Genomic DNA, 20,167 nt, shown 5'->3' on the forward strand with positions numbered 1-20,167 from the left:
AGGCTTAAACAATGGGGCCTGTTCATTACGGGCGACCTGGCGGAGACGGATCGCACCGCGGAGGGAGAGGCCGGGGCCCTGTTTCCAGCATAATAAGGGCAAATCTATACGAGGATGTGAATACGTGCGCGTCTCTGCTCCGTAATGGCGGAATAGCGCCCCCCCTGCCCCGTTTCCCCCGGCGACTCACTCGTGCCCTCGATGAGCAGCTCCTGCCCGTGGCTGCCCAGGAGCGTCCGGGACAGGAAGGGGGCGAAGTCCACGAATATCTCCCTCAGCAGGGGGGCGGCCTTCTCCAGGGCGTGCTCCAGCCTCTCAGAGATGCTGCGGGAGAGGGAGTTGGAACAGACTTACGGAGGGAAAGACACGGCAGCCAGACGCTGAAACACAGGCCTTTGGAAGACCTGCGTTTACTACCAGCCTCAGCATGTCACATTGGGCCAGCGATCCGTCTCTGCGTGCTCACTGGTACACACATGACTGAAGAGTGTGAGACTCACACCGTGTGCACTGTATGAGCACACCACTGTCTCAACGGTGCGACCAAATCGATGTGGCAGTGTATTAATGCTCATGCAGAAAATAACTTATTCATGTCAAATTTCCATCAATATTCTTCCTCTAAAAACGTGCCTACAATGTGCCTTCCTGTTTATCCTGAGACCCTCCATTCTATCTGGTCTGAAAACTGTACTTTCAAAAAAATGAAGCATTAATTGTTCAACAATCAACCGTGGTGCAAACTTGACTATAAGCAGAGAGAAGGATATTCAGTTTCCTGCCCAAAAAGCCTAGACTACAAACTTCACTGGGGAACTCCGCAGTGGCGGCAATAATAATGCTGTTAATAATTATGATGATGATGATGATAGAGATATAAATGACTGGACCACCTCATGCTGGATGCGGAGTCCTGGGCCAGTGGGGTCACCGTGGGAACAGCAGGCAGGTTTGCACTTGCACCGGCGCCTCCTCCTGAATCAGAACCAGACACACTGTTATTGGGTCTGCCTGTATGACAATGCAAGGGCTTTTAACCACATATTATAGGACAAGCAGTATTATTATTACAAAAAGAAGAGCAGGTATTTACCAGTACCTAGTGTATGTTGCTTCATAGATCACATTTTCACACTGACAAGTCGTTTTCAGAGAAAACAAAGCACTACCAATGTTACTTTTTTGGGATTTACCCAATAAGCCACACACTGTTGAAACGATCAATTAACCAGAACGCCAGAAATGCATATACTTTCTATCACTTATTTTTATCATGTCAAATTCAACCAACGCAACACAATGGAGACTTTAAATTCCCACACGTGTAAATTTATTAAATATTCATCGCAATTAATTTACAAGCCTTTACACATATCCTCCCTAAAAACAGATGACAGACTCAGACTCGGCATGTTCCTGTTTCCTGATACTGAGCTGGGAGCAGGCAGGTGTCAGCGTCCCCTGTGACACACCCGCGTGCGTGAATGCAGAGCGGCCTTCCCCGCGGTCCGCATTCCCCGGGCGGGCGTAACTCACGCTCTGGAGATGGCCGGTGTGGCTAAACCCCCCCCGTTATGGAATGCGTCCCAACAGGAGGGCCCGCACAGGGCCTTAAGCACAAACATGTGTTCCTGAGGACGACCCCCCCCCGGGCACAGGCGGGCCGGGCACTTCAAACGCGCTCCAAATGAACTTATCTCCATTAATCCTCACCCTGATAAACTGTCTCCTCCTGGCAGATGCTCACAGTGACGCGGAGTGCGGGGGTGTGTGCGAGCGGATTGTCTGCCCGCTGCTCACCGCAGCCCCTGTGCACTCACGGCAACAGCCATCACCCGAGCGGGTCAGCTGGCCCTGTTACCAGGGTTACCGCTCTTTTTCCAAGGGCACCTCTTCAAGCCATCTCTTAATGTGTAAAATATGAGCCTGAGATTCAGAGTCATGCAGTAAAAGTGTGTGTCCAATGACAGTGTCTGATTGGACCCGCGGCACCAGGCTCACAATGGGCAGACAGAGGCACATGAATAATAAATTCTCTATATGCCCAGCTAAACAGCCCCCATGGTTTCTATCAGACAAGATCCCTGGATGCCCTTTAACATGCCGCACTATCAGGCAGCTCTCAACCGACGTGAATCCATTGTTTGATATTGTACGCAATTTCTTAACATCAGTCCGTTTCCTGCAACATACAGAAATGTTTCAAAATCTGACGCCCACCTGCTGGTCACTCTTCGGTGTAACAGCCGAGTGGGAGAGGCCTCCCAAAACCCAGGGTCAATAAAGAACAAAGCTACTCAATAATCTGGAAGGATACTGTATGAGGACGAGAAGCACCGAGCGCTCTTCATACAGGAGTGTGATTTATCAAGGCCTGTAACCTGCTTCTGTGTGCAGAGGTCTGGGGAAAGCGGATTACGTGCCGCCTCCCAGGGGCTCGTAAATCGCGGTCTTTACTGGCCCGCGGGGAGCCGCCCCGTCCGGCCAGGGCTGACCCCCTCGCCGCGCCAGCTCCGCTCGCCTCGGGTTTCAGCTGGCAGAAAGCGCTGCCGTCACCTTTCACACCACTGCAAAAAGTGACTCATTTACAGCGAGAGCCATCCCCACATCTCTGTTTGGAGAGCATTTCTGTTAGCACTCTCTTTTCGCCCCCTCCAGAAACTACGCTTTAGTTTCCAAATGATCGTACATTACCAAAATTTGCCCCTGTGATTTCTGGAGACGTGCGAGCCAGACTGCTATTAAGGTCAAACGCCGTAAAGCTGAACAGTCTATACACGCCTTTACTTATTGCTGAGTGGATACAGAAGCTATCTTCCCCATGTAATTTTCACTATCAATACCTCAGAGCCCAGAGCTGATGTGAAGTATCTTATCAGTGTTACGTTACAGTAACAGAGAACTCTCTCTTGTAGATATTGGAGACAGTTTCCAGATCTGTCGCCCTTATCTGCTTATATCAGCTCTAACTCTGGATGCTTTTCCTCTCCACACTACTCTTACTCTCTTGTATAAGAGACTACAGAGCTTCTCTAGCACTCGCTCCTTTCGAAAGGAGTACTTCTGCTTAGTCATCAGCACTGACTCAAATGTGTCCCCTCTCCCTAATACTGAGATGACTAACATAAGATGCTAACTCTATCCCTCCTCTCAGTAACACTCTGTCTCCTCTCATGTAAGACTTTGACTCTACAATCTGGTTTCTGGCTCCTCTGTCTGCGCTGTGAGAGGGATCATTCTAACCCTCCGTCTCTCGGTCACTCACCTGCAGCGGTCTCCACATTCGCGCTGTGGGCGGGTTCTCCCGACGACACCACGGCCACATTGTTGGCGGGGGTCCCTCCCGGTGCGGCGCCCGTGGCGGCGGGGGCGGGCGTGGCAGCGGACGCCGCGCCAGGCCCCGCGGCCGGAGCCGCTCCGGCTTTCTTAGGCGCGACCACAACACTCCTGAAAAACAGAATGTTGACAGGTGATAGGCACACGGCACAGACTGTCTAAAATATTACTGCGGAAACAAAGAAAACAGCCGTCCCTGAATCTCCAACGGCAGGTGTAAATGGATACACCTCTTTTAACAAACTTTAGTGTCCTCCTCAGACTCAATAAAAAGCATGAGGGTTCAGTGATGTACTGTACCACTGCACAAGGGTACATAATAGTGGACACACTGCTATTCCATTCTATTTTCACACTGATTCTTTTTCACACTAGTTTTGTAGCAGAGGCAACCTGTCCTTCTTAAAGGCCGATACGTAATAATCAGGTGAGACTAACGAAGCCGTTTTTGTCCCACAAATAAAGTCGCAGTGTTAATAAATTTCATCAAAAGCTTTAAGCACATGCTCTGTCATACGGAGCTCGGTGAGTAATGGAAGGCCAGCGGCTCTTGATATCAGCTGACTATTGAACATGAAATTTAATTTCACACTGGATACAGCAAGCTTGCACAATAACGCTGAGAGCCCATTAAGGTCGGGGCGAGCAATAATTGCAATTTCCCTGACAAGGAAATTCTCCCTTAATTGTTGCATCAATCTTCCTTCAGATCAATGGCCATCCTACAAGGCCCGGTGCCGCCGGTTTCTGCAAACTTTTTAATTGCACGAGTCAAACCCCTCGTTCTCGTTTCAATCACGCCTTTGAAGGCGTATTATCCAGCCACCGCCGTCGTTGTATCCCTAGTCATACATCGCCACGGACTGTCCGGCGGAGAGCGGTCCGGGGGCGTGCGGCAGGACGCGCCGATATTGATTTACAGTGCATTATGCGTGTAATGATTTTAAAAGCATGTCCGGCGTCGTAAATCACGGGGCGCATTACTGTCAGCCCCGTCATGTGTCGGCCACGTGAGGCCGCCGCCGAACTCTCTGCTGCCGCCCCGCGTGAGGATGTGAAGATGCCTGCGGAGTGCCGGGGCAGGAGCAGGGGCGCTTTATTTAAGTGGTGGGGCACACAGGGGGCCCCGGGGCCCCTCATCTTAAAATGGGTGAGGCACAAGGGCCCCCCGGTTCAAAGCCGGCAGTAAAAAGCCAGATGCCGTGCCGGACTTCACGTCGCGGTGTGGCCCGCTGTGATTTAGGATCAGGGGTGAGGCATGATGGGGAAAATCAACGACAACAGACGTGAAGCTCTCAGCTGAAGACAACAGGTCTTTACTGATGCAGCAGGACTACATAAACGCCACTCACTCCAATCACTCACTTCCACTCTGTAGTTAACCAGCTAATGAAGGGTTAATCCATCCCATTAAGACTTAAGGTCTTAGGGGGTGCTGGAATGGACGTTTTTTGACTGGTGAGAGATGTCGGAATGGTGCTCATTGGATGAAGCTCACCACCGAAATGCACTGCGTTCCCCAGACAGCGCTTTGTTTTAATCACACAGCATCGGCCACACACTCATAACGGACCCTGTGCTTACATGCATGTTTACTTAATTACCTCTCATTCGCTCATTGAAACAAAGTACAAAGTCCCACCATGGTTGTAAAGGTGCACGTTAAACAGCAAAACAGCCACACAGACTGCCTTTCACCACATATACTGTAAACCGGTAAAGTGTTCACAGAACAAATTCAGTCAGGCTTGTGCTGAAGCTGACAGATACAACATCCACAAATTTAATGACGTTTAGATACAATGGTGGCTGAGAATCTCAATGCTACAGAATTTTATTTTTTTGCTGGTAAATATCAGCCCACAATTTGGTTTGAAAAAATACTTCAAAATATTAATCCTGAAAATATTTGAGTGTGAAACAGGATAACATTAAGAATGACATTTATTTTTAAAATATATGCAGCATGATAATATTGGAACAATACTGTCTCAGATCTCAATTCTTTACCAATGCTCAGTTGCAGCTAAATTAAAATAATGAGAAAAATGTCATTACATAAATTGAGTGTTAAGATTTAAAATCTGTTAATATAAGTATGGAAGTACAACATTCTCTAATAAGTAGCTTTTTTATGCAGCACATTTATACACAGCCGACAAAAAGAACTCAAGCTGACAATATAAAAGGCTAATCATTACTAACAACTTAACCTAAACATATATGTAGACTGGATCTTTGCAACAGCACAATCAGGGAAAGGAAGGGCATTTTATGTCACTGAACACATTTGTCTCTGATTGGCCCAGATGTTCTCTACAGTGCATCTCAGCCAATCAGATCAGAGTGAGCTGAGTGTTCATTTTAATGAAATCTTGGTCAGCTCTGTAGTGGGGGAAGGTGTATAGAGCGGAGGCGGGGGACACTCCATCTGCTCTGCCCTTGTTCCTCTAAATTATTCAGCACATCATTAGCTACACTTAGCCAGAGCAAACAGCGGGCGAAACACTACTGTCAATTAATAAGCCATCGGGTCATCTGTTAAAAGGGACAGCCGAGGCGTCAATAAAACTAAGGCTCTGGTTATTAGTCGCTGGGTCCTGTGGCGGTTTAAGGCTGTGTCACGCCGTAACGTGTAAACAGTGTGTGTGCGTGCAGAGTGTTTGCCTTCATCTGCGCACTCAGCCTCAGGCCTGTCCCACTGAAACAAAAGGGATGGGATTTAAGCAAGCTGGACATGGTTACAAAAGTGGGGAGCGGTGAAGGTGGCCTGATCTGTTGCAAACCTGTCTGCAGATTTTAGAAGAAGTTTAGCTTTAATGTCCTACTGCCTACCTGAGCTCAAGGTATGCCCCTTTTTGTCTATCTGCTAGGCCTGGCATTCTGCTCTTATCTGAATCGTCTCTCTGACGTCTCTGACTTCCCTCTCTGCCTGGCCAGCCACCACACCCCTCTACTTCCCTTCACTCTCCTTGGCTGCTCCCTCTTCCCCTCTGTGATCTCTCCTCTCCCAGAGGTCCACAGTGCTATGTTTTCTATATGATCTACACACAGGGTTATGTCACATAACCAGCTAGCTGCACACTCAGCATCTTCTGCTGTCATGAACAAACACAACCACAAGGAATGATGGGAGAACACGGGCACATTTACGGCAGTGCTGGTTCTGCCTCGGTGTGCAAAGTAACTGAGGGATTCACGAGAACCACCCGGCTCAGGGGTTAGAGAGATGAGGATTGAATAAGATGATGTAGCCACCAGACACAGTACATCATTCAAGACTCCTTCTCTCACTCATTTTCACATTTGTCTCCTTACATACAAAACACACAGTTGCACTTTAAGAAGCGGGTTCACACAAGATAGGGAGGATCAATAAATTATTATGCTTTAGAAAAAATTACATTGACTAAAATTAATTATCTTTTGCGTTAACATTTCATCTCTGTGTCTTAAGGGATCACTTTTAGTTTACTTTTGGGTATCTTTTGTTTACTTCAGTTAGCCAACACACTAGATAGCTAATGTAACCACTCCAATTATTTAATGGGTTGCAACTTAAGCTATGGCAAGCTGGTACTAGCTAGCTAGCAAGTAGGTGATTTTTAAATATCAAAGACTGTTTGCTGCTCCTCGCTGTCAGCTAAGTCATACTAAAGTCTACAGTTCGATATTAGCCTACCAGCCACTAGCTTCAATGGTTATCAGCAGGTCAGGCAGCTACACTTGTAGGCAAACAATGAACCTAAAGCAATCACAGTGCACACAGTCTCTCCCGTGGTCTCAGATCTGTGATGACCGGGTGTCACCCAGTGAACACTGTGGTTACGAAAAGGACACATCGGGAGGCGGTTTTGCAGCACTCTGCTCAGATGAAGACGGCCGCTCTCTTTGCCTGTCGGGAACGCATTACATAATGACGTGTCAGGTAGCGCAGAGATTGGCCTCACTCCCTACCCTGAAATACCGTCTTCACTCCAAATGCTGCTCGTCTCCGCCACAGAGAGGCTCTGATGTCACCTTATCGGTGTTTGTAAGAACGCTGCTGTTGCTGGAACTCACACAGCAGAGCTCCATCCCCTTCTCTGTTCCAGTCCTTGGGCCAGTTCCCGTTTTGCGGTATCGATTGCTAAGATTCCTGTAAGAGGCTCTCTTTCCTGGAGCACCAGGCCTCCCTTGGACTCGGCCCTGCCGACATCAATAATTAATCAGCACTCTCCTGCCGTCTAGACACCGGCCTGCTGAAACAACCTGACGCTCAGGACAGATCTGTCATGTCTGAGGTTGGGTAATCACACTCACGGGTTCACAGCTGTTCTTCTAAAAGACACCACCAAAACGTCACCGCTTCTCCTCAGACTCGGGCCTGAGAATCCAGACGCCCCACGGTGGCAGAAGCTGGGAGTTCTGGAGCTGCTGATCTGAACGTCCACTCTCTCTTTGGAAGGGATACCAATGGGAGACTTCCACCCTCAATAAGACACGGGTCACGCAAAGACTGTGACATTAGAGGTGTGACATCAGAGGAGTGACATCAGAGGAGTGACGAGACAATGGGAGCGGGGATGAAGGATGAGGAAGAGAGGTGACCCCAGCCTCTCGAGGGGGGGTGTTTGGGTGGAGGGAGGGGGTTGGGTGTCAATAGAAGACCGTGCAGTCGAGACGAAAACAGAGGAGGTCAGACAAGCGGCGGGGGCCACATATCTTGGCACCTCCACGCCAGGGCCTGTGGATCCAGCTGGAGATAAGGCAGGCTCCTCTCTCGGCCCTGGACAGAGCCGCGCGCCTCCCGCCATCCTCCCGGGGAGAGACGGCCTCCATCCCGCTGCAGCGCGGAGCGCCGCGGCCGCACGCGATAACGCAAGAGATATGAGGAGAGCTGTGATTTTCTGGACAAGGGCATTCCTAAGATAAAGGCGGGATCAGAGGGATGCCTCGGGGGTTCCCACGGGCGCCGTCTCCGCCGCGCGGGGAGATTTTCTGCTTCTGAAGGGCGGGTTAACCAACGGCGCTTTGCGCCTGCCGCAGAACAATGCTGCAAATGCATACCAGACCTCGGCCTGTCCTCCAGCACGTAGCCACGTCTGCAGCTGCTGAGGTTTCTGCTACACTCACACTGCTGTCTCTTTCCCGGGGGGGGCACGGTCTACCCTTCCAATCTGAGGGGCTCTTCTGTCGTTTTTTTTTCTGTTTTTCCTTTTTATTTCCCCGAAAATGCGCTCAGAGGATGCAGCTTCCCGCGGTGATCACATCATGGTGCATTGTCTCCTCTGGCAACGCACGGCTGAGCCGGCCATGTTGTTCTGGCAGGACATCCTCCAGACAGGTATCCTTTTTTTTGTGTGTGTTTGTGTGTTTGTTTGTGCTCAGGACTGCCTTCAACAGCAAAGGCCTCAGCCAGCTTTCCTCACGGCAACAGCTAAGCTCTCCACAGACGCTTTTGATGTGAGAGGAGAGAAACTGTCAGGCGAGCTTTTTCACGTTGCCTCTACAAACTCTTTGCTTTGATGATGGGTTTGGAGAGGGAGAGGCAAGGGGAGGGGAGAGGAAAAAAAGAGAGAAGAGGAGAGGAGTGGAGGAGTGGAAGAGAGGAATGGAGAGGAAGAGAGGAATAGAGAGGAGAGAAAGGAGTAGAGGGGAGGAGAGGAGAGGAGGAATGAAGGAGAGAAGAGGAGAGGAGTGGAGTGGAGGAGTGGAAGAGAGGAATGGAGAGGAGAGAAAGGGAGTGGAGAAGAGGAGGCGAGGGGAAGAGAAGAGCGGAAAGGAGGAATGAAGGAGAGAAGAATGGGGGCAAAGGAGAGGAGAGGAGAGGAGAGGAGAGGAGAGGAGAGGACAGGAGAGGGAGGGCACACAGACACCTACCTGTCAAAGGAGCGGAACTGCACTGACTGGTCCTTGGCGGCGTCGCCCACGGCCCCCAGGAAGGCGGGCGGGAGGAGGCTGGGGTCCACCATGATGTCATCAGCCGGCGCGCTGACGAGGCTTCGCAGGATGTCCTTCACGTTCACGTTCTTCCCCTGCGAGGAGGAGGAGGAAGAAGAAGAGGAGGAGGACGAGGCCTTGCCGTCCTTCTCCGCGGGCTCCTGGCTCTTCTTCACCTCGGAGGACAGGGTGGACAGCGCCTCACTGATGGCGTCCGGCCCCGACGCGCCCCCGGGCCCGTACTCCGCCTCGCTCGCGGCCACGGACGCCTGCTCGTCCCCGATCCCCGAGTCCCGCCTCCTGAGGGACAACGTGCTGTCCGGGTCCTGCGCGCCGTCCCCACCCCCACCTCTTCCCCCTTCTGCGGCAAAGAAAACACGTGCACCTCTTCGTATGTTTAAAACACAGTGACCGCACATTAGAGGCCTAGTACAGCTTGTAGTGTGAGAACTGTGTAGGACACATTACTGATGTTACATTACATTTCTTACATTATTAGCATTTAGCAGACGCTCTTATCCAGAGTGACTTGCATCGGTTACAGATTTTTTTATTACAATGTTAACCGCTTATATAGCTGGGGCAACTGTGGGTTAAGTAATTGCCCAAGGATACAGCAGCAGCGCCCCAGCGTGGAACCCAACCGGCAACCTTTCGATTACAAGTCCGGCTCTTTAACCACTACGCCACACTGCCGCGCTGATGTGTACTGAGCAGAGCCCTGGGAGTTGGCGGATCCGCTGGTTACGCCGCCGTACCTCCACTCCTCACAGACTGCGAGCGCCGCACGCGGCCCCTGTCGTTGTGGGGCTCCAGGATGTCCCGGTACTTGGACACCATCAGGACGGAGATGAAGTAGACGACGGCCAGGGCCAGGAACTGCGCCTGCTTGCTGTCCTCCTGGAGCAGAGAGACCAGGCCGGCACCATCAGGGCTGCTGGCAAACCTCCTCGCACACTCACTCACCCACCCACCCACCAGCTCAGGCCCTTTGACTACACGGGCTAATCACTCTGAAAGCTAGGAAATCACATTATTGTATAATGACTACAGAATGCAATTCAAAAATGACAAAATTAAATGAACGGCAGCCAACAAACCGGACTAACCGTGAAAACTGCCAGCCATCTCCAGGCTGTTCAGCTTCAACCACTTTTACACAGACAACACAGATTATACAAAGTTATAAACTATTCCAAGCCTGCATATTATTCAATACATTTACATTTAGTCATTTGGTAGACGCTTTTAACCAAAGCGACTTAGATAGGTTACAGCTATTTACAATGTTATCCATTTATACAGCTGGATATTTACTGAGGCAACTGTGGGTTAAGTACCTTGCCCAAGGGTACAGCAGCAGCGGGGATCGAACCAGCAACCTTTCGGTTACAAGTCCTGCTCCTTAGCCACCATGCTACACTGCCGCCGACACAATAAATAAGAGCATGATATAATTCAGCCTGATTCTTGGTTAAGCTTTGGTCCTTAGACCTGTTTGGTAATATATGCAGTTATAGAGTGCCAGTGGAGGGAGAGAGCCTGGGCGCATGATTGAAACAGGGCCACGAACAGTAGTGAGAGCACTCACGATGTCTCTGAAGACCACGGCACGCAGCCGGTTGATATCCATGTCCTGCAAGAGCCGGTCCATGTCCCTGATCGGAGACACTCCCCCTGTCACCATGTCCACAGGACTCTGCGGGACAGAAATGGCACACACACACACACACACACACACACACACACACACACACACACACAAAGTGCTGTCAGCATACACACAGCACGGATACGCATGTGACACTCTTCTCTCTCCGTTCAGCTTCCTGGAGGCGCTCCTAACAGCACTGACGTGTGACAGTGTGACACACCGCTGGACCCGTCCTGCACACTGCAGTCCCCGAGTCCCTGGAAGGGGCAGTCCGCCCTCCACCATAGGCACATTCACTCCCTCCCATCCGTTATGACACTCATTACATGCTCGCTGCATGCCAGCCTTTCCCCAAAAAATGATACACACTTTGTCTCTAATAAGCTCTCTAAAACCTCGAAACCAACTACGAAATAATGCAGAGCAAATGATCATTTCATTAAAAGTGATTTGCCCCCTTCGTTTAATCGAAACCAAATCTAAACTTTTTGTGTCTTTATCAGCTGACAGTGGGATCAAATCAATTCCTTGGATTGTAAAATTAATTTAAAAATCACAACAAATTAATTGATTATTATTTGATGACATGAATTCCCCTGTGCAGTCCATTATTTTTTCCAGCATTTCTGCAACTAAAAGAGATCCACCAGAGAAGCATGCCATGTCATAATATTAATAACTACTAAACTGAATTAGGCCCCAGGTTAAGCCTCTGAATTATGCATGAAACTGCTTTACAATATTTTCAGGCAGGAAAAAAAACAGCAAGTGAAAGTGATTTTAACTGGGAGTCAGTGCATCAGATTGAAAAGGCTAGCTCTAAATAACTCGTCTGTGTTTTCAGACAGCAGGGCCACGGTAATGCAATAAGGTGGAGACTAATGCAATATTGCTCTGTCATTGCAGAATGCTACAGAGAGCGTTCTCCTCGAACTCGTGCCGTGTGACGGGAGGGTCCAGAGACACGTGTGACCTAGCGGGACAATGCCTGCGTTTCACTGAGTGCGGCAGCTCCATTACAGGAATCTGCGAAACCTAATCGATGATCGCATTTGGCCCCTCCCGAGCTGTGTGTGTGTGTGTGTGTGTGTGTGTGTGTGGGTGGGGGTTGTTTTCGGGAGGAGCCCACCCCGCTTCTCCGTAGCCTCCTTCTGGGATTACTGGAAGGGGTCAGAGGAGGCGCAATCACTGGTGTCACTTCACAGTGCTGCAGGCTGGTTCTTCCCAACAGCATGGCTAGGCTCAACACTAGTGCTAAAGAGCTGGCAGTACACACAGGTTCAGCATGGATGCTAAAGTGTGTATGGTGTGTGTGAGGTGGGCGGGCCCTTCAGCAGACCGGTGTGCTGGTAATACAGTACTACAGCCTGACCCCCGCCATGTGACTCCACATTAGACTTGCCTGTGCAGGGCCAGACTTCCCAGTTCCCATAAGGCTTTGCATAGCTTTGTGTCCCCGGGTGTTGTCGGCGCCGCCCTTGTGGCTGGAGTGCTGCTGACACTCCAGGCAGTTTCGCACGGCCATGGCGCACACTGGAGAGAAAGAGGTGGGGGGGGGGAGGGAGTGGGAAAGAGGGGATAAGAAAGATAGCACAAGCTGTTCAGAGGGCAAAGGGCCACATATCCACAGACACCGCAGCCTCTGCTGTGACCCTGTGCCACAACGTCACCCTGCATCAATACATGTACATTTAGCCGCAGACAACGTAGGTTACATTTCTTACATGCTATCTCTTTATACAGCTGCATATTTATTGGGACAATCCTGAGTCAAGTACCTTACCCAAGGGCAAAACAACAGTCCTAAAGGTGCAACAGCAACGTTTTGGTTATAAGCCCTGCTCCTGACTGCAACACCACACTGCTGCCTTCCTCCTTCCCACTACACTACAGTGCTGACTACCACGGTGCTGCCCTGCATCAAGCGCAGGCTGGCTACAGAGGCCTGCATATGGCCCCAGGTGATAAGCTTCTACACAGAGCGTGTGCCGTTTTGTCTGTGGTAGCTTCGGCCCGTTTTCTGCCACTGCAACGGTACTTAGGGCACTTAATCTGACATATCACAGGCTACATGTAAGCACACAGTCCACCTCCCTCTGAAATCTGACAAGTGTAAATTCTAAAATTATGAGTGTGATTCCTGCTGGAAGGGACCAGCTTTCTCCATTAGGGCATTCACATATTCCATCTTACACGGAGAAGACGGAGAAACCTTGTTATGGCCCGGCAATCGGATTACATGCCTGAAGACCGTGGAGGGGGAGGGGGGGGGGGGGGGGGGGGGGGGAGAGCGCACCTCATTAAATATTAATTTCATAAAACCAGCCTTTCCTAAAAGCAGAGCCGAGGTCGGGCATCCACTCCACTCCAAGAATCGTAATGGCCCGGTAAAAATTCAACAGCGAGGCTGCCGCTTTTCTAACATGCAAGCGCGCTCGCACGGGCGTTTAGTTTACCTCCTTTTCCGTAATGACTATTTAAGAGCAGAGGGGAGAGAAACAGCTCAGCGCACTCGGCCTGTTACACAAATGGAAACGATCAGGGTCACTCGCGTATTAATCACACTGCAACTCCTGCTCGAGCTGACATCAGGGAACGGAGGGGGGTCTGGATGAAATGAATAATGCAAGGGTTGGAGAGTCTTTTACTGTGTTCTGCATTGCTCAGCGCTGTCTATGCAGCTTTAATGTAATGGGATATAAGGCAGGGGGCCGAGGGCTAGAGCCAAGAGCGTTACTGTGAACTGGCTAACCACTGTTTGGATCTTTTTTTTTTTTTTTTTGGAGCAGAGCGTTACAACAACAAGATCAGAATCAAATGCAGGCGGGGGGAGCCGCAGCTCCAAGGTTGTTAAACTTTGACAGGGGCGGGATCCGGGGGTGGAGCGGTGACGAGCTTTACCCAGGCGGAGGCACTGTCTCAGGATGCCCCCCGAGGACATGTTCTTCTCGGCCTCAATCTCGGTGAAGCTCAGCGAGCTGGCGAAGATCAGCACGTCGGCCAGGCTGATGAGCCTCTGCAGGAAGGTGACTGAGGCCTCCACCGTCAGGCCCTGCGACGGCTCGATGCTCTCCAGCTCGTGCTGCGGGACACATAGGGGAGGGACTTAACTGGCACCAATCAGAGATCAGCAAGGGGGCGGGGACACAGGGTAGGGATTTTGATGGAACCAATCAGAAACCAATAGAGGTGGGGACACACAGGGGAGGGATCTAACTGGCATTAATCAGAGACCAGAAGGGGGTGGGGACACAAGACAGGGGAGTTTTCACTAGCACCAGTCAGAGAGCAACAGGGGGGCGGGGAAGTACAAACTCTACTCATGAAAACACCAACATAATGCATAAAAAGTTTAGACATTTAGCAGACAGAGAGGCAGTCAGGCAATGAGGAAATAACATGCACACTCGCTGATGTTGTTGTGCTGAATTGTTAAAGGTCAACAGGGAAAGAGAAGCAGTGTCTGGTCTGGTGGAAACTCCTTTTCCAATTAGCTGTCACTACAGTACTCAGGCCATTTCTTTGAAATATTGCTGCTCTTTCACCCTAATGTTACCTGTTTACATGCTAGGTATCAGTGCAAGATTGGGTTCATTATTAAAGTCTCCCGGAGAAATTTAGAGAAACTATTTTGGTCACAGTTTCTGGATGAATGTACCATACACAGACCATATGGAAAGGCCTTCTACAAGAATATTTTAGAAATGCTTGATATATCTAACCATAAACTTTCTCTGGATTTCCAAGGAAGAACCAAGCGGTGCCCTTTGGGGACAGTTTCTGGATAGATACACCAAGCATAAGCAAGCCAAGGCCCTTTACAAAATACAGTTCAGAAATGCTTGGTATGTCCAACCGACAACCCGCCCAAACTTTCTCAGAGATTACAAGGAAGATGCAGGAGGTGCCCCTTAATGTTGCAGGACCCCAGGGGGACTCACTGAGGAGGAGGTGGCGGCAGAGAGCAGCGGCAGGATCCCCCCGCAGGCCATGATGATGTTGTCCACCACCTGGGACAGCAGGTGGACGGTGTTGTGCACGAAGATGACGTTCTCGCTGCTGTTGACGAAGTCCATCACCGTCTTGGTGGAGTGGCTGGGGAGAGACAGCGCCGACGCGGGCGTTTCACAGGGAAGCAACCACACCTCTTCACCGAGTTTCATCAAACGCAAATAGTGCTCCCTGCTGCTCATCCAGCCACACGAGAAATAACAGTGTCACTACAGGGTTTACGGTTAAAAGAACACACAAGCAAAGTTCGACATATTTCTAAGCTCCCGTGGGACAAATCGAATTCATGAGGCTGAGCTCTGAATTCCACTAGACAGCCAGTCAGCCGTGAGAGAACGAGGAGCTGCAGCACTGAGGGGGCTGGGAAGCCAACAGACATTATTACAACGTTATTTCAACGTTATTTCAAAGTTATTTCAAAGTTACCTCAAAGTTACTTCAATGTCTGCTCTCCTGGGTTTTTCACACCAGCTAGACCAAAATTCTTACAAAGCGAAGTTCTACCAAGTAAGGATGATATAATGTCAATGGAGGGATATCCCTCCCGACCCGCCCTTAAATAGACCTGTCTCTGGTGAAAGTCAACCATTTTTCAGCTTAGCCTCCCAGTTCACACCAGGTGCCCCCGCTTAAACAGACAACCGTTCAGGCAGAGACACCCGCGGCTGTGACGTGACCGGCTGGGGATGAAAGCAAGGCAGCGCGTGGCTTCAGCAAGCCCGGTGCATCTCACCTCCTCCACATCTGCACGTCCGTCTCGATGGAGAAGAGCAGGTCGGTGAGCAGGCGCTGGTGCATGTGGGACCAGCGGTACTCTGGGATGCGGAAGGTGGTGGAGCGCCCCGTGGTGGAGGAGGAGGAGGAGGTGCCCTCTGGCGCCGGGGCGGCGGCGGGGGCCGGCGTCACCGCTGGCTGCCCGCCGCCGGCGTCCTGCAGAGAGCCCACAGAGCGCGGCTGCCATTAATTACAGACTGAGGTGGAAGAGCCACCTGCCTCCCTCATGTAGCCACATCCTACACTACATTGAAACCTTACAGGGAATCTAGTGCTGTTGCATCAGTGATTAACAATACCTGCCCTTTCTATTCTAAGGTGATCAGCTGGCTAGCAAACTAGACATATATTATATGAATAACATTAATAGCTGCAACAGATAAACAGAAGTGTGTATATGTATAAATATACTTATCATACATAAACATGTATATACGTCAATATTTTACACAAACGCTATTCTGTTCATGTGTAATCATATTCTCTCATCAAAGTTGTGATTATTAGGGTTCAGTTTTCATTTTTTGCTTTAAATTTTTTTTGAGTATGTGCAACTGTCTCTGTCTCCTGTACATTCAGTATCATATTTTACACAGAGGTTTGTCTTCTGCAGCTGGGCAGGTGGTGACGGAACAAACACTCCAGTTTGCCAACTCAACCAGTTACAGACATCTCCTTAAAGCCAGAGTACAGCACAACTGAAAATGTGAATAATAATTCACATAACCACTGACACACTTTGCCTGCATCTGGTTTTTTGGTATTCTGGCTAGGAGGACAGTGTGATGTTAGCAAAAGCATGGCTGGTGTAAGGGTCCCCGCGTACCGCTGACGACTGCTCCTTCAGTTTCAGCCTCTCTGTGTCCGAGGCCACACTGGACACGTCCAGTCGGGCGATTTTGACCTCATTGGTCTTGGGGACAGTCCTGCTGTTGCTCTCTTCGGTGTCCTTCTCAGCCTCTCCGCTGGCTCCCACCTGCTCATTACCGGGGCGATCCGCACTCTCTGTGGCCTGTTCCACTCCCTCAGAGGTGGGGGGGTCTGAGCTCACTGTGGCCTGTTCCACTCCCTCAGAGGCGGGGGGTTCTGAGTTCTCAGGGGCCTGTTCCACTGTTTCAGTGCTGGGGGTTTCCGTTTTCTCAATAGCCTGTTCCACTGCCTCAACAGTGGGGGTTTCCACAGTCTCTGCAGCCTGTTCCACTCCCTCAGTGCTGGGGGGTTCCACAGTCTCTGCAGCCTGTTCCACTCCCTCAGTGCTGGGGGTTTCCACAGTCTCTGCAGCCTGTTCCACTGCCTCAACAGTGGGGGTTTCCACAGTCTCTGCAGCCTGTTCCACTGCCTCAACAGTGGGGGTTTCCACAGTCTCTGCAGCCTGTTCCACTCCCTCAGTGCTGGGGGGTTCCACAGTCTCTGCAGCCTGTTCCACTCCCTCAGTGCTGGGGGTTTCCACAGTCTCTGCAGCCTGTTCCACTCCCTCAGTGCTGGGGGGTTCCACAGTCTCTGCAGCCTGTTCCACTCCCTCAGTGCTGGGGGTTTCCACAGTCTCTGCAGCCTGTTCCACTCCCTCAGTGCTGGGGGGTTCCACAGTCTCGGCGGCCTGTTCCACTCCCTCAGTGCTGGGGGGTTCCACAGTTGCAGCGGCCTGTTCCTCAACCCCAGAGATAGGAGGATCAGCAATCTCAGCAGGCTGTTCCACTCCCTCAGAACTGGGGGGGTTTGCCATTTCCGCAGGCTGTTCCACTGCCTCGTTACTGGGGGGTTCTTCTCTCTCAGTGGCCAGTTCCACTCCTTTAGCGCTGGCAGGTTCCGTCCCAGCAGCCCCCTCCACCCCTGCCTCCTCAGCCACTGGCTCCGTCTTCACGCTGCTCTCCTCTGTATTGAGTGTTGCTTCTTCATCCTCAGCCTTCTGTGCGGTGACCTCACTCTCCTCGTCCTCGTCCCCACCGATGGTGGCAGCGGCAGACACGAAGGAGACGTCCTCCAAGCTGTCGTCACTGCCCTTGTGCTGAGAGGAGCCGTCCCTCAGGTCTTCTTCACTGACGACTTCACTGGCCTCCACGCTGGCGGACGGGTCTGCCGCAGCTTCAACGACCTGGTCCCCCTCCATCTCAGACGACCCAGCCTTTTCACCATCATCTCCTGCAGCAAGCTCCACCACAGGGCTTGCTTCTTCAGTCTCGCCATTGACCAGAGATTCCACCTTCTCGGCCTCAGCTTCCTCCTCCTTGCCATCTGCACTTTCGGCCTTTTCCACCGCGGGCTCCTCTTTCTCGACCTCAGCTGCGGCTTCCTGCTTGCTTTCGGACTCCCCTCCCTCTGCAGGCTCGTCAGCGGCGATGTCTTCCGCAGGTTTCTCACAAGCCAAGGTCGAGACCCGGGCCTCTCCCGCCTCTTCGTGGGCCCCGGACCCGCCTTCTGCCTGGGCTGGTGTCTCCTCCTCGGCAGCCCTGCTGAGGATGTCCGACACTGTGACCGCTGCTTCCGCCCTCGTGTGGTCGGCTGCGTCGGCGCGGTCCTCCGCGGTCGGCTCGATCACGGTCGCCGGAGCCGCCTCCTCCACGGCCCGGAGGGCGCCGCGATCGTTGTTGGCGCGAGCCAGCGCCTCAGCGTCGCTGCTGGCCCCGGACACGGTCCTGATCCGGCCCTGTCCGTCCGACCCCAGCCTTTGGTACTCCCGGAACATACGCGCCAGGTTCTCCTTGTGCTGCTCGAACGACACCTGAAGAAACAGGAAAAACAACGCCTGGTGAGTATCACCACCATCATTAAGCGTTATTAGGCCCTTTCGACAAACCATTTCCTTCTTTTAAACAAACGTCTGTTCAACGTCAAACGGGCTTGTAATTCTTGTTTAATCTCCAAACGTCTGTCAGGAACAGACGTAATCCCCAAAGTCGAATGCATTTTTGATGTACAAAGGGATTCTAAGATTTCAGGAGATTATAAGTGGAGATATGGTCCCGAGAATTACCGGGTAGTCTGTATGAATGATCTGTTTACATTTCATGTTACAATAATGGACACGAACTGCACAGCTGTGCAAAGCACAGCTTTCACTGTAAAAGCTTTGAATGAACGTCTCTGTGAAAACGGCATTGTCATTATTACATACACACTATACTCTACAGTAAATCCATCACTTTGGTCAAAGATCTCTGTCGAGTTTCAACGGACTGTAATTAAAAAGCCATGTTTTTGATTACCGTTACCAAAGCAGATACAAGACTTTTTTGCCCGATTGCCAGTCACTCCAGCTAATGTTTACGTAGCAACACCGGCTCTGCATCATGACCTACAGAGCTGAGCTGCATTACACATCCTGCTTTAAATACAGAAATCAAGGGACATAAACATTTACGTAAGCGCAGGTTACCATTCTGCCCAAAGGCATCTGGAACGAGGAAACCAGATCGTTTGCCATGAATTAGTAGCTATTGTTCTTAATGAGCTGGCAGCCACGACAGTCGATCCTCCAGATCAGTTGAGCGTTAATCTATAGTGGTTTTCTTACTGTAGAAAGCTTGTGAATGCACCAGCTATTAAAGGCTTTCTTTCCTGTTGGCTAATCAACATATTGGCTCTACCATTAATTTCAACTTAACAACTTTGACATTCTGTATTTGGCAATTACCAGCGTGCATGCTTCCTGGGTACCGTCCATGGGACAGTGTCATGGAGTCAAAGTGCAAAATATCATTTCAGTATCAGTAAAAAAAAAAAAAAAAAAAAAAAAGGTGAAAAACTTATGCAATAAACATAATTTTATGGTCTTTATAGTAACCCCTAAACAGTTTATTTAATTTACAAAGTACAGAGGCTCCTCAATCAGTCTCAATCACGACAAATGACTTATTTCACTACAGACCACCACATAAAAAACACCAAACCCGCTTACAACTGATATCATACTCTACTGAACTGAATGTGGCTGCGAGATCATGGTGTTTCACTTCAGTAACATTCTTGCAGAGCAAGAAACTGAAAACAAAAAGCGTGAGAAAACACTGGAAATGTTTTGTGTTTATCTCTTCACTGTCTGTGCACAGTAAATTTACCAAGTGCTTCTAAACCAAGAGGTTTAATGCATTCATTCACTCGCTGATTAAGACTGCAGGGCATTTCTCAAGCGTTTTAACACAGTATAAACAGGGCATCATCTAACATCATTCTCTGCAAAGAGTACCTTCTCAAAGGGGAGAAAAAGCAGAAAAAGTTTGAGTTTGAAAAGGAAACCTGGGTGGATTTAAAAGGAGTACCAGCTTCTTCGCAAAGCCTTTTCTGGGTGGCCCAGGAGATCAGCTCAGACCTGATTTAATTCAATATTCGACCCGGCATCTCCGGTGGCAGAAACCCCGATGCGCACGGCGCCGCGGCTCAGAGAGCGCTGCATTAGCGCACGCTGCGAAACGGCGCGGTTTCCTAATGCGACCGCGGCCCGTCTTAATGCGCCGGGCGAGAGCGGATTCCTAG

The 20,167-nt window shown here is 50.5% G+C and overlaps 1 protein-coding gene across 1 annotated transcript in view; it reads right to left on the reverse strand.

The window, feature by feature from the left end:
- The window catches only part of LOC118793402 (lipopolysaccharide-responsive and beige-like anchor protein), a 210,665-nt gene that overhangs the window by 138,246 nt on the left and 52,252 nt on the right, over positions 1-20,167 (reverse strand). Inside the window, exons 22-33 of the mRNA XM_036551568.1 lie at positions 17,037-18,416; positions 16,524-16,856; positions 15,657-15,853; positions 14,854-15,007; positions 13,814-13,994; positions 12,315-12,445; positions 10,850-10,957; positions 10,017-10,158; positions 9,199-9,619; positions 3,266-3,447; positions 894-975; positions 191-324 (exon numbers count right to left, since the gene is read on the reverse strand). Coding sequence (XP_036407461.1) covers positions 191-324; positions 894-975; positions 3,266-3,447; positions 9,199-9,619; positions 10,017-10,158; positions 10,850-10,957; positions 12,315-12,445; positions 13,814-13,994; positions 14,854-15,007; positions 15,657-15,853; positions 16,524-16,856; positions 17,037-18,416 — 3,445 coding nt within the window. The remainder of the gene's footprint in view (positions 1-190; positions 325-893; positions 976-3,265; positions 3,448-9,198; positions 9,620-10,016; positions 10,159-10,849; positions 10,958-12,314; positions 12,446-13,813; positions 13,995-14,853; positions 15,008-15,656; positions 15,854-16,523; positions 16,857-17,036; positions 18,417-20,167) is intronic.

This window comes from Megalops cyprinoides, chromosome 18, assembly GCF_013368585.1.
Source record: "Megalops cyprinoides isolate fMegCyp1 chromosome 18, fMegCyp1.pri, whole genome shotgun sequence".
Lineage (NCBI taxonomy): Eukaryota > Metazoa > Chordata > Actinopteri > Elopiformes > Megalopidae > Megalops > Megalops cyprinoides.